This window comes from Delphinus delphis, chromosome 7 (genome assembly GCF_949987515.2).
Source record: "Delphinus delphis chromosome 7, mDelDel1.2, whole genome shotgun sequence".
Taxonomy (NCBI): Eukaryota; Metazoa; Chordata; class Mammalia; order Artiodactyla; family Delphinidae; genus Delphinus; species Delphinus delphis.
This window is the reverse complement of record NC_082689.1, coordinates 103,746,108-103,758,901: the sequence shown is the minus strand read 5'-3', so window position 1 is coordinate 103,758,901 and position 12,794 is coordinate 103,746,108. Positions and strand designations below refer to the sequence as shown.

Below are 12,794 nucleotides of genomic sequence, written 5' to 3'. Positions count from 1 at the left end.
GAGTTATCAAACGGGCTTGATGACATGTTTCAGGCGTTCCTGCCTGTTGTAGAACAAAAGCTTTTACGCTTGTCTTATCCTGGACCCCTTCTCTTAATAACAGTAATAATAACAGTAATGAGCACTAGCGTTCCATCAGCGCTTACTGTGTCCCAGCGACTGTTCTAAGTGACTCATTTAATCCTGGCAGCCTCCCTGTGAGGCAGGTGCTGTCATGAGCCCATTTCACAGATAGGAAACAGGCACAGAGAGGCTGCGTAATGGGCCCAGGGTGCACAGCTCATAAGAGGTTGGGCTGTGGTGGGAAGGCTGGTGGCCCGGCAGCAGAGCCTGAGCGTCGAGCCCACAGACTCTCCAACCACCCCTGAAATGAGGCGTTTACACAGAACTGTCCTGATAGGAGCAGAGGTGGAACCCTGAGCCCCCAGCCCAGCCCCCAGCAGACCCTCCACCCACCCTGGGAACTCTGCAAGCCTCAGCAGAAAGATGATGGAGGGGACGGTACAGGAAGGGGGGCTGGGAAAGCAGGGAAGTTGTGGGCTTTGGAATTGGACCCATGTCCCCACCTGGACTGGCTCCTCGTAGCCGGGTGACCTTGGGCAAATCTACTTAATGACTTTGAGCCTCAGTTTCCATGTCTGCAAAATGGGGATAATTCTATCCATCAAGCAGGCTGTAGTAAGGATAAAATAGAAAACAGTGTCAGGTACCGGCAGATGCTAAGTTAGCCAGGCACTTGTTTTGGGAAACAAGTGATGGAGAGATCCTTAAATTTGACAGCGTATAACATGTAAGGCTTTTAATGGTCTGTATATTTCATAAATCATCATCATCAGGAGCAATCCTGTTGTCACTTGTCATCATAATTGCCCAAGCCCCCCCTACGTGGGAGTCCTCCGTTTCATAGGAGTTTCATCCTGGGGGTGGGCAAGGTGGTGTTTTCCTTCCTTTTTAAAAAAATATTTATTTATTTATTTTATTTTTTGGCCGCGCCGTGTGTTAGTTGTGGCACTCGGGATCGCTGACGCGTGCGGGATCTTTCCTTGCGGCGCGTGGGCTTCTCTAGTTGTGGCATGCGGGTTTGCTCTCTCCAGCTGTGGCGTGCGGGGTGAGTTGCCCTGAGGCGTGTGGGATCTGAGTTCCCTGACCAGGGATCGAACCTGCGTCCCCTGCACTGGAAGGTGGATTCCTTACCACTGGACCACCAGGGAAGTCCCTTCTGTCCTTTTTAATTAAAAAGTAATTCACAATTCGTAGAAGTCAGGCAATATAAGCAGAAGGCAAGTGTGAAAGGCCCTTATCTTCCCCACTCTCTTTTCCTAGCGGAGTTACCTTAGGTTGGATGTAATTCTGCCAGCTAACTTTTTGTGCGTGTGCCCATTGCATGCCTGAGTGTGCGTAGGTGTGGGTTTTTAAAAACACACAGCCAGGATCCATTTGAACAAAGGGCCATTGATCTGCAACTTGCTATTGTTGTCACCAGTTCAGAATTCCTTCCACATCGTTACAATCGAGTGTACGGTGGCTGCTTTTTGGCCCCCGTTTCACAGATAAAGCACATGTAGCCCAGAGTTGCTGGCCTGAGCAGGTCCTGTAGAATAGCCGGGACGCGTGAAACGCCCTGAGCATCAGGCAGTAGTGACGACATGGAAAACTCGTCAGTTTGCATCTCACAAATGCATTTCTGCCGTGAAAACAAAAGCCAAGAATGCTCAGAACCCTTGCAATTTCACAGGTCCCTGGAGGGGTTCCTTCCCCCAGCTTGCCCTGTGCCCCCCCCAGAGCAGGCAGTTAAGCCAGTGAAGCAGAGAACAGAACTCAAACGCCACCTCCGCTAAGTAGGTGATTCTTATTCCCCTGAAGTCTCCTTGCCTCTTAACCCCGAATCAGTTGGAAACCTTTGGTTCTTAACTGCCCGGAGCACTGGAGGTGGCCTGGCCAGCCGTGCAGCCGGCCCCTGGGGTGCAAGGGCACTTCATTAAACAAGGCGGTTACTGATTAAGCCCGTGTGGGCCCTGCTTCAGGTTTGGCATGCCCCAGCAGTGGGGTTGCCAAGAGTCCCCGAGGGAGCAGGCCGGCAGCATAGCGTCAATGTACTTCATGCATCATTAGGGCCTGGGGGAGGGGCAGGGGTCGACAGGTGGGCGGATTTGCAGGATCTGGGGCAGTCGTGGGGGGGGAGGGGGCAGTAAAATGTGGGTTGTGCTTTTCATCTGGAAAGGGGTTTTGCTGTCCCATTGGCCAGTATGTGTGTTGTGGGTATGTTTAGGTAGATGTGTACATTTTTCATATTGTTTAAAGGTGTCCTGTGAAATGCAGCGTACATATTTAGAATAGAGGAAGCTCATTTGTAGAGTTTAAAGAATAACTAAAGTCCTCCATGCCTGCACTCAGGTTAGTGCGGTGTTTGTTAGAACCCCCTTTGTGGGCTAATTTCACGTTCCCCTCCAGTGCTGGTTTGAATTTTATAGTGATCATTCCCTGGTTCTTCTTCAATGCATTCTTTAATTTCACCTATTTTTAAACTTTATAGAAGGGGGATAGGAGTGCCTTCCTCAGGGACTTACGGTTTGTGATTCATGCATGTTGAGGGGCACTGGAGGTCACCGGCCCTGTCGAGCAGCCGGGTGTGATCAGGTCCTAGTTTGTTCCCGCTGCTTCTACTGCTGGGTGACGTGAGGGCTGTTTCTAGTTTTCACTCGTAGAGACAGCGCTGCTCTCAGCATCCTTAGGTGTGTTTTGTGTGTGTACATGCAGGAGCTTACCTAGGGCACCTGCCTGCAGGAGAGATGTGTGTGGTCGTCTGTGCTGCGTCCTGTGAACAGTTGTAGAAAGCAGTCATTTGGATGAATGACCCCCCCGCCCCAGAAGAGGATGCCCATTCCCATTGCTCTGCATCCTGGTTATATATATATTTTTATCATCGAAACAGCCTCATTTTACAGACAGCGCCTGGAGACAGGAAGTTGCCTTATCTAAGGTCACCGGGCTGTTAATCAAAACGAGAGCTCCAGAGAGGGGGCTGGTGAGTAATCATAAGCTTCCTGCCCCGCATTTGTAGACGCAGGGAGTGGACTTCTGTTTATAGTTGGTCCTCAAAGGACTCTGATATGCAGAGCCTACTAATCACAGGGTTTAGTTAAAGCATTGTTTTCTTAACTGAAAGATGGTTTAGTTACAATGTCGTGTTAGTTTCAGGTGTACAGCAAAGTGATTCAGTATATGTGTATATACATATATGTATTCTTTTTTTAGATTCGTTTCCCTCATAGGTTGTTACAAGATACTGAATATAGTTCCCCGTGTAGAGCACTTTAGTTTTTTTATCTGGTGCTGTTTTACACACACCCGCTCCCGTAACGTGTCCTTATAGGGATTGGAAAACCCAGTCACTAGGAAAAAAGCAAAACGAAAGCAAATCAGGAACAGTTTAGTCTTGTATTAAACGTTTACATCTTCATTCCCTTCCAGGCTTCTTTCCGTCCTTTACATTCAGTTTTTGTTACTCGAAACTGTAATTGCTTTGTCCATCTACTCTGTGTCACGTTCTCTCCATGAGGGCTAAGCGTAAGCGTGTTCCTGCACTTGCGTAAACGCGGCGCCTGTCATTTCTGATGCTGCGAGCAGCTGGGCTCCGTGTCACTGAGGCTTTTCAGTCTCTGAACTCGTTGTTGAAGGGACATGGTCTCTCTTTTGCCTTTCAGATGGTGCAGAATTTCCAAGATGAATCCTGTTTCATCCTCAGTACCTTAAAAGGTAAAGCCCCCGCCTCCCCGCCTTTTCTTGTTTAATTAAAGGATGTTGGCTGCACTCCCCCCGGGTTAACGGAGTATCGGGGAGGGCAGGCTGGTGAGTGGGGCCTGCATGGGGTGGGCCCTCGAGAGAGTGTTACCTGGGAACATCCTCTGGGAAAAAGAAACACACACTTCCCGGGAAGCCTAGCCTCGGAAACGTGAGAAGTGGTGCGGCTGGCGCCAAGGTCACTTTGAAAGGGAAATCCTGGCCAGGCAGTATGTGCTTCACGAACCCGGTGCCAACGAGAAGTACCGTAAGTCCTCTACATACGAACCTTCAAGTTGCAAACTTCCAAAGATGCGAACGTGTGTTCACGTGTCCAGTCACGTAAGTTAGTTCACGTGTCTGGCGTACATTGTCACGTGCACGCATCCTCTACAAGTGGTTGTGCTTTTGTGTACTTTACTGTACAGTGTCGTATAGAACACAGTAGTACAGTATCTTTATTTTGAGCCCAGGATGTCCGGAAGCAAGTGTAGAAACAGTACTATATAGCTGATTGTGTTAGTTGGGCACCTAGGCTAACTTTCTTGGACGTACGAACAAATTGGACTTACGAACGTGCTCTCGGAATGGAACTCGTTCGTGTGTAGGGGACTTACAGTAAGACCCGTTTGAATGTTTCTAAAGTGTGGGTCTCTGGGAGGAGTGGGCATGGAATACAGCAGCTGAGTCTGCAGGCCGTGTGGATCGGGGACCCGGGGCTGGGTGGTACCAGGGGGACACGGCAGACCCACCTGAGGAAGGGGTCTGAGAAGGAACTCACATGCCAGGAAAGGTGGGAGACCAGCTGTGACCCCCTGTAGGGCTGGGGCAGGTGAGTGTGTGGGGTTAGGTGGGAATGAAAGCCCCCTGACCGGGCCATAGACCCTGGACCGTGGCCCTGGACCCTCCCCCCTGTTCTCTGGATCTAGCTGCCGACTGCCTTCAGAGGCCTGGGGGCCGCCACGCCCAAAGCCTCCTCGCACATAGGCCCTTCAGGCCTAGGGCCTCAGGCTGTGGTGGAAAAGCCCGCTGTCAAAAAGAAACTCAACAAGGCAGCCGTGAAGGTGTACGTTGAGATTTCAGCTTGCTTTTTTCTGCCCAGTCTCATTTGGGTGGCCTCTGCCAGTGTCCACGGCAGGGTGTCTGCTGGTACCCTAATCCCATGGCCCCCAGGTGCCACAGCGGCCTGCCTCTCTTCCTGTAAAACGCCACGTTTATCTCTTGCAGCCGAGAGCAATGACGGCTACCACGTCATCCTGAAATGTGGCCTCTGAACAGAGACGAGCAGGCAGCCACCTCCTACCCTCAGCCCCACGGACCCCCTTGGATGTAGAAATCGCACCCCGGGAAGCTGCGGCGAGGAGGGACCTGGCCCAGCCTGTGAAAGCCACAGACCAACCCCTAGCCGAGACCCTCGGAGGCCATGTCTCTGGCGGGCAGAAAGCCTGCCCCTCACCCTACCCCCAGCTTGGGCGCGGTTCCTTGTTTTTCTTCCCAGCCCTGCCATTCTGAAGAGGCCGACGGTGGGGCATCTCCTCTGATGCTCCCCTAGTTGGAGGCTAGCTCACCGGGTACCTGGGTGCCACCTGTACTGGTCCCTGCCTTCACCCTCTTCTCTGGTAACTGGCTCAGTGATGGGGCTGCTGACGAAATGGGGGTTTGCGACGGTTCTCCTGTCTTCGTGTCGGTTTCCCGTCTCCGTGACCCTGCTGAGCATCCGTCTGTCCTGTTACTGGGTGGATCGATGGGAGTTGGGTTTATTCTGTGCCTCCTGCTTCTTTCACGTTTACCTTGATTCTAAGGGTCTGCTGCTGCTCGGAGCCCAGAGGTGGGCTCGCATCTCTTCACTGCCGGGCTAGACACGCCACGGGGCCACACAGACCTAGTTCTAAGGCCCTTGGGAGGGACAGGGGGAGGCTAGAAAGACTAATTTTAGGCACATTCTCATGAATATAAAAGGGAAGAGAACCAAATGATTCCTCTTGAGCTCCTTCGGTATAATTTTATTTCCTAAGCAACCATGGGTAAAGGAGGACTAGGAAATGAACATTCCATTGTAGGATCACATGACCTTGACTATCCCGACACCAGGCCCTCTTGAATGGACTCAGCAAATCCCATTTAGAGAAGACCTCCAAACTTGCCAGGCTTCCTAGAGACATGGTATCCTCTGGGAGGGCTCCCCTTTAAATGTTTCTCTTTTTTCATTTGTAGAGGGTGTGTTTGGGGCATTTCACCTGCACTGGAATGGTTGGATCACCTTTCTTAGTGGCCTAACTTGGGGGAAATATGAATATCAGTAACCAGTAGACTCAGCAATTAGTCTTTATCTCTGTTTCCTGGGACCCACTGATCTGTACTGGCCCCAGGCTTCAACTCTTTGCTCATGTAAGTTCAACTTACAAAGCACGGTGAGCGCTGTGACCAACTGAGTAGGACTTGACAGCTTTTAAAGTGGAGCTTTGGGGGCATATAGAGATGATCAGAACGGGTAGACCTCGCTTTATAGATGGAGAAACCAAAGCCCAGAGGGGCGAAGCCACCTGCCTGATATCACATAGTGATAGGGTAATGACATAAATCTGTCATCTAAACCAGGACACTTCTGAGAGGGAAAGGGGCTCTAGCAGTAACCGCGTGGGGACAACGGGTGTGGTGTCCTACGGTGTAAGGACAAGCTTCTGGTTCCCTCTCCTTTTTGGGGGTTGGGGGAGAGGAGCACATAACAGCTTTACTGAGGTATGATTCACATACTGTACAATTTACCCGTTGATAGTGTACAATTCTATGATTCTTTAGTCAGTTCACAGAACCACCACATCAATTTGAGAACATTTTCATCATCCCTGAAAGAAACCCTGTACCCTTGGCAAGTCCTCTCCTATTTTCCTTACAATTCCTCTACTCCTAGGCAACCACAAATCTTCTTTCTATATGGGTTGACCTTTCTGGACATTTCACGTATGTGGAATCATACAATATGTGGTCTTTTGTGACTAGCTGTTTTTTCACTTAACGTAGTGTTTTCTAGGGTCATCCGTATTGAACATACATCAGTACTGCCGTCCTTTTTATAGCTTAATAATATTTCATTCTCTGGCTATACCACATTTGTTTATCCATCCATCATTTGATGGCTATTTGAGTTGTTTCTACCTTGGAGCTATTATGAATCATGCTGCTATGAACATATTTGTACACGGTTTGGTGTACACTTAGGTTTTCTTTTAGGAATATACATGTGAGTAGAATTGCTGGGTCGTAGCGTAAGTCTGTGTTGAATAACTTTTTGAGGAACTGCCAGACTGTTTTTCCAAAGCAGCTGCGTCATTTTACATTCCCATCAGCAGTGTATGAGGCTTCCAGTTTCTCTACATACTGATCAACACTTGCTACTCTCTGTCATTTTGATTATAGCATCCCAGTGGGTGTGACGTGGTGTCTCATCGTGGCTTCGATTTGCATTTCCCTGATGGCTAATGATGTTGAGCGTTTCATCATGTGCTTACTGGCCATTCATACGTCTTCTTTGGAGAAATGTCTATTCACCTCCTTCGCCTATTTTCAGTTGGCTTATTTGTCTTTTTATTATTGCGCTGTATGAGTTCTTTGTATATTCTAGATGCAGGTCCTTCATCAGATATATGAGGTGTCAGAATGTTCTCCACTTCCGTGGGTTGCCTTCACTTTCATTATAAGAAAGTGAACTTTCTTAACTTTTACCTCTTAAGGGCAAAAGTTTTTAATTTTGATGACGTCTAAGACACCTATTTTTTCTCTTGTTGCTTATACTTTCAGTGTCCTATATAAGAAACTATCACCTAACCCAGGGTCAAGAAGATTTATGCTTATGTTTTCTTCTAAGAATTTTGATAGTTTTAGCTCTCCAATAGTCTTTGATTAATTTTGAGTTAATTTTTATATATGGTGTGAGGCAGGGGTCCAACTTCATTCTTTTGCATGTAGATACCCAGCTGTCCCAGCACCAGTTGTTCAAAAGACTATTGGAATCCCCATAGAATTGCCTTCATACCATTGCTAACGGCACCTGATTCTTACTGGATCTTTTTTTCTGCGACATGGGGCTGTCATTAGGAAGCTCACCTTTTTTTTGTTTTTAAACTCAGCCCACGTTTGGCTCCCCCATTTTTACACCTGGCTTTCTATTCTCTTCTTGCTGTCTCCCCCCTTTCCCTGTCTCAACAGTACTGGGTCACGTCACTCTCTGATGTTCTGCAACCTTTCTGGGTGTGTAGCTCTACACGTCAGTTCTAGGGCATCAAGACCAGTCATTTCCTTTTTTGAGGAGACAGAGTCACACAGAAGTGGAATAACTTGCTCAGGGTCCCCCAGATCCAGGACTAGACTGTTGATCTTGTGACTGCCGGCCTTTCAAGGTGTCTGCCGTTCACTAGACCCAAGAGATGCCACTACCCAGACCCAAGTGATGGCAGGCTGAAATCTTAATTCTAAAAATGTGGTCGGCTACTCTTTTTCTTTCTTCATTCCAGATGAGGGTCTAATCAAGATCTGGTACCTTAAGTTTGCTGTAGGTAGAGTCTTCTGTTCTCTGGAATGCACTTACAGAGAAGCAGAAAATAATAAATACAAAAAAAGAACACACGTAGTCATTTGGTACCAAAATGTTTTCACCGCCCAAATCAGCAGCTCGTCCCTTCCACACGGGTCAGCTGAGCTAGCTGTAGGTTTTCGGGTTTTGTTTCTGTTTTGTACATTTTATTAAAGTACAGAAAAGTTGTAGCACTTCCCACCCCTGTCCACTGTCTTTCTTGTGAGCTCCAAGTCCAGAGCCTGGGCCTGCTGGACAGGCGGCCCCTCCCAGAACTGTTCCCTCTGCCCCCACGTATTCTAGGCTGTAGCTCCTCGGCAGCAACACGTTTTAAAAGGGATCCGCAGAGGGACAAAAGATGAACCGTGTGCTTGGGCCGCTGTCTCGGGTCACCTGAAGCTGAGTGCTTTATTCTCAGGCCATCACATTTCTTTGCTGGGCAGGTGTCTGTTTGCAAGGCTGTGATGAACCTTCTCCTGGTTACCAAGTTGCACCTTTATAATAAAGACACGGGCTTTTGAATGGGGGAAGGGCCGATGGGCCTTTGGAGAGAGCAGGATGGGGGAGGGAGGTCGAAATCTTGGTTTGGGGTCCTAAGCGAAGGTCAGATGTTGCCCTGGTGACCTTCTGCCCGAGGAACTCTTGGGAAGAGCTGTGAGCCTAGAGGGGCCTTTCCTGGGAGCACAGTGGAGCTGCCTGAACAGTGTGTCACCAGTTTCCAAGTCCAGAGTGGCGTCAGGGGCGGGCTGAGTAAGTTAAGGTCTGAAAATCATTAACGAGTTGACGAGGAGAATGGAAAAAAAGCCTCTTTTGCTGCTGTCATGGGGCAAAAGAAGGCAGCCCCCAGGCTCTCAGAGAAGATGGAAAAGCAGGTGACCAAGAGCCAGGGGTCCTGGGTCCCCAGACCCTCACTTGGCTTCTGCCTCTCTGGTATTGCCTCCTCTCTGGGAGGCCTCTGGGGTCGTGGCTGACTCAGTCCTCCGTGAGTCTGAGGGGCAGCAAGGCTTTCCGTCTTTCCCACCATCAGAGTCTTACTGTGGGCAGGTGGCGTGCGTGTGTGTATTTCCTGGTGGTACTTGGCACCTCAGATGCTCCCGCTTGGGCTGATGCACGCGCCTCAAGGTTTGCACACGTTTCGGCGTGAGGCAAGGCATCTTAGCTGTGTCTTTAAGAATCCAGCCTAGCTCACAACCGGGTTGACTTGACTCCATCAGCGCTCTTAAGAGTGGCCGCCAGCTGTTCCCTGCAGCCTGAGGCTGGATTCCATTGGCTGGCTCTGTGCCTACATTATAGATGCATGTGTGCGTGCGTGCGTGCGTGCGTGCATGTGTGCGTGCATGCGTGCATGTGTGCATGTGTGTGTTTATGGGTGCACGTGGACCCCTTTCCCTGCCCCTGTATCTGCCATGAGCACAGCCCTGAGCATCCTCCGCTTACCTAGATGCGGTGATTACAGCTGCTCTCTTTAGATCTTATGTGATCCTCCTGGTTTAGACTCCGTTGACGAAGATGGTTAGGGCACAGTTGCCCTCATCGAGGGGAAACGCCTGCCCTAAGTCCCGCTCATCTGGGGAGGGGAGCAGTGCTGGCAGCTGTCATCTGACCAGGACCCCAAAGGAGTCCGTGGAGTTGGTCTTCCTTGAAGCTGCCTCAGGTACCCTCTGTCCGCCAGGGCTGTGTATCCTGTGCGTGACATCATCAGTCAGGCTGGCCAATAGGAAATGTTTGTACACTCTGTCTGGTCACCTCCCAGCCCTCTCCCCTCTGTCCTGTGGGGACAGGGCAGTGAGGCACTGGGCAGCCGCGCCCTCCTGTCCCCCGGCCTCCTTCCCAGCGGCATCCTGAGAGCCGCTTGCAGCCTCCGCCCAGCTCTCCAGAGCTCCCTGCAAAGGCTTCTCCTGGGCTTTCTCCGTCCTTCTGCTCCCTTGGGGAACAGCTGAGTTCTGAGGGGTGCCCCCCCCTTGTCATGTAGGGGCCCTTCTAGCGGCAGTGTCCCCAAGAAGTAGCTCTGAGAGGTGGCTTTGCTGTTCTATGCGGGGCAGCTGGTGGGGTGAGGTGGGGAACGGCGGGCACTGCTTAGTCTGCGGCTCAGCCGCTCTGCCCTCCCGGCCGCCAAACCAGCGCCCTCCGAAGAGGGAGTGTGTCAGCCTGTCCTGTGCCCTTCATCCTGGGGAGCCCTGAGGGTGGTCTCCAGGGAGCTAGCAGGGACCAGGGAAGCCTTTTATCATGGAAGGTTCGCAATCCTTTCTCAAAGGCAGAAGAATATAGTTAACCCTGGTACCCGTCACCCAGCCTCTGCAGTGGTCACCCTACACCCCCTCGTCAGGAGCTGAATGCAGCTCCCTGCTGGGTTTCACGGTCTCTTTGATGACAGTGAACACTGAACCCAATGAAGTGAAAGGCATCCTGTACCCCTCCCCTGTTCCATTCCCATTAGTATACCTGTATTACCAAAAAATGTACTCAAAGATTATATTTTGAATTTCATCATCAAAAACGTTATGGAAACTTGTTTTCTCTTATACTGATATAATACCGATTTACCTCCTCTTAGCCTTTAAAGCCCAAAATAGGTCCCATCCAGCCCTTTGCAGAAAAACTGCCCACTGCTGAGTTAGACCTCTGTTACTCTTCCCCCTGGATTATGTTGAAGAACATCCTAGAAAATAAGGACTTTTAAAAATAGTAAAAAAAAAAAGTATTTTGTTCGGAGCTTTGAAGCAGGAGAGCCATTCAGCTGAGCAGTCTTTGAACCCCTGCTGCCTGTTGGGCATGCGGCCCCCTCCCCCCCGCCGGCTCTGCCCCAGCCGCTCAGGAACCAGAGCCCTTTGCTCTTGCCCCTTCCCTCCTGCTGTCCAGTTCCTGGAGACCTGCTGGACCCGTGGATCCCCAGGGCAGGGTGCTGGGGGTTGGTGTCCCGAGGGCCAGGTGCGGGGAGGGACCTCTACTGGCCCCGAGCCACGGTGGGTGGCGGCCTGCTGACTTACGTCACTGGGACTTTCCTGTCCTGGGAGGTGCAGCCTGACCTTCCCCTCCATGGTGCCTTGAGGACCTCGCAGCTCCTTGGGGTCCCGCAGATCCCTCCGCACGTGTCTGCTGCTCTTCCTCTGTTGAGGGCCCCACCTGTGGCAGCCTCAGCTTGCTGGTGCTCGCCGGGCCTGATTCCCAGCTCTGCCCCCGGAGGAGCCAGCCCCCAGGCAGCCTCACGTGGTGAATCCCTCATGCTGAGGTCCAGCCGGGATGTGACCACCTCCCTGTGGCTTGGCCATCCTTTCTGGGCCCCCCGGCTCCTTCGCTCCCTGTGCAGATGGCCGGAGCCTGCGGCCGATCCTCTGTTAATACCAGCCACTGATGCTGGCTGGCCTCACCTGGGTCACACATTGTGCTCTGTGCTTTGCCGTTGTCTCATTGGAGCCTCCCCACGGCTCTGAGGCCCCCGAAGCCTGGTTTCCAGGTGAGGAAATCAAGACTGAGAAATCAGACAGGGGCCCAGGGTCCTTCGACTACTGGTGGGCTGAGCGGGGTCTGGATCCCACATCCAGACACGCACGCTCTCGCCCCAGACACGCAGGTGGAGGGAGCCCTTTCGTCCTTAGCACTCACTTTTGTGCCGACGTGATCCCTGGGCTCCACGCCCTGGGTGGGGACAGCAGAGAAGGGCATTGTTTTGTGTGCCTCCCGCCAGCCCTCCCCTTGCTGGGCAAAATCTTGCTTACTGTGTTCGCCAATGTTCCTGTATTGAAAGTGATTTCTTTCTTAAAATGCCACTTCCTCACCTTTCTCCAGATTGGGTGACTCTTCTCTAAAGGTGGCGGGTGTCTTGATTGGGGTGGTGTGGCCCTGGGATGGGTCAGGTGGGTGTGACGGCAGCGGGATGGGTCATGGCGTGGGTGGGGGGAGTGGGCATTGAAGCAGAAGTTGTCACACTGCCACGTTTTGTACCCGAAATAAAGCATATTTTGCACTTGTTACTGTACCATTGTGCAGACGAGAGATCTGTTTGGGGTTCTGTGCTTGGGTCAGAAAGCAAATAAAACTCATTTGTAAGAAACCTCTGTGACTCAGGCCTCTGGCCTTTTAATTTTTTTTTCATTTGTATTGATAAAATGCACATAACAGGAAATTTACCATCTTCAGCATTTTCAAGTGTAGGATCCAGCGACAAGTACATTCACACTGTTGTGCAACCATCACTACCGTCCATCTCCAGAAACTTTCCGTCTTCCCCAACTGAAACCCTGTCCCATTAAACAGCAGCTCCGCCCCCTCCCCCTCCCCCCAGCCCTGGCACCTACCCTTCTGCTTTCTGTCTCTACGAAGGTGACTCCTCTGGGGACCTCATGTAAGTGGGATCTTGCAGTCTGTGTCCTCTCGTGACTGGCTGATTTCAATCAGCATCATGTCCTCAAGGTTCATCCACGTTGTACCCTGTGTCAGAATTTCC

General features: G+C 51.0%; 1 protein-coding gene across 4 annotated transcripts in view; it reads left to right on the top strand.

Annotated features, from left to right (window-relative positions):
• Positions 1-12,392, top strand: part of TFCP2L1 (transcription factor CP2 like 1) — a 65,573-nt gene extending 53,181 nt beyond the window's left edge. For all 4 annotated transcript variants that reach the window (XM_060016945.1, XM_060016943.1, XM_060016944.1 and 1 more), the window contains 2 exons: positions 3,705-3,756; positions 5,008-12,392. In XM_060016945.1, the coding sequence (XP_059872928.1) occupies positions 3,705-3,756; positions 5,008-5,054 (99 nt within the window). In that variant the 3' untranslated portion in view covers positions 5,055-12,392. The remainder of the gene's footprint in view (positions 1-3,704; positions 3,757-5,007) is intronic.
• Positions 12,393-12,794: the final 402 nt, after the last annotated feature.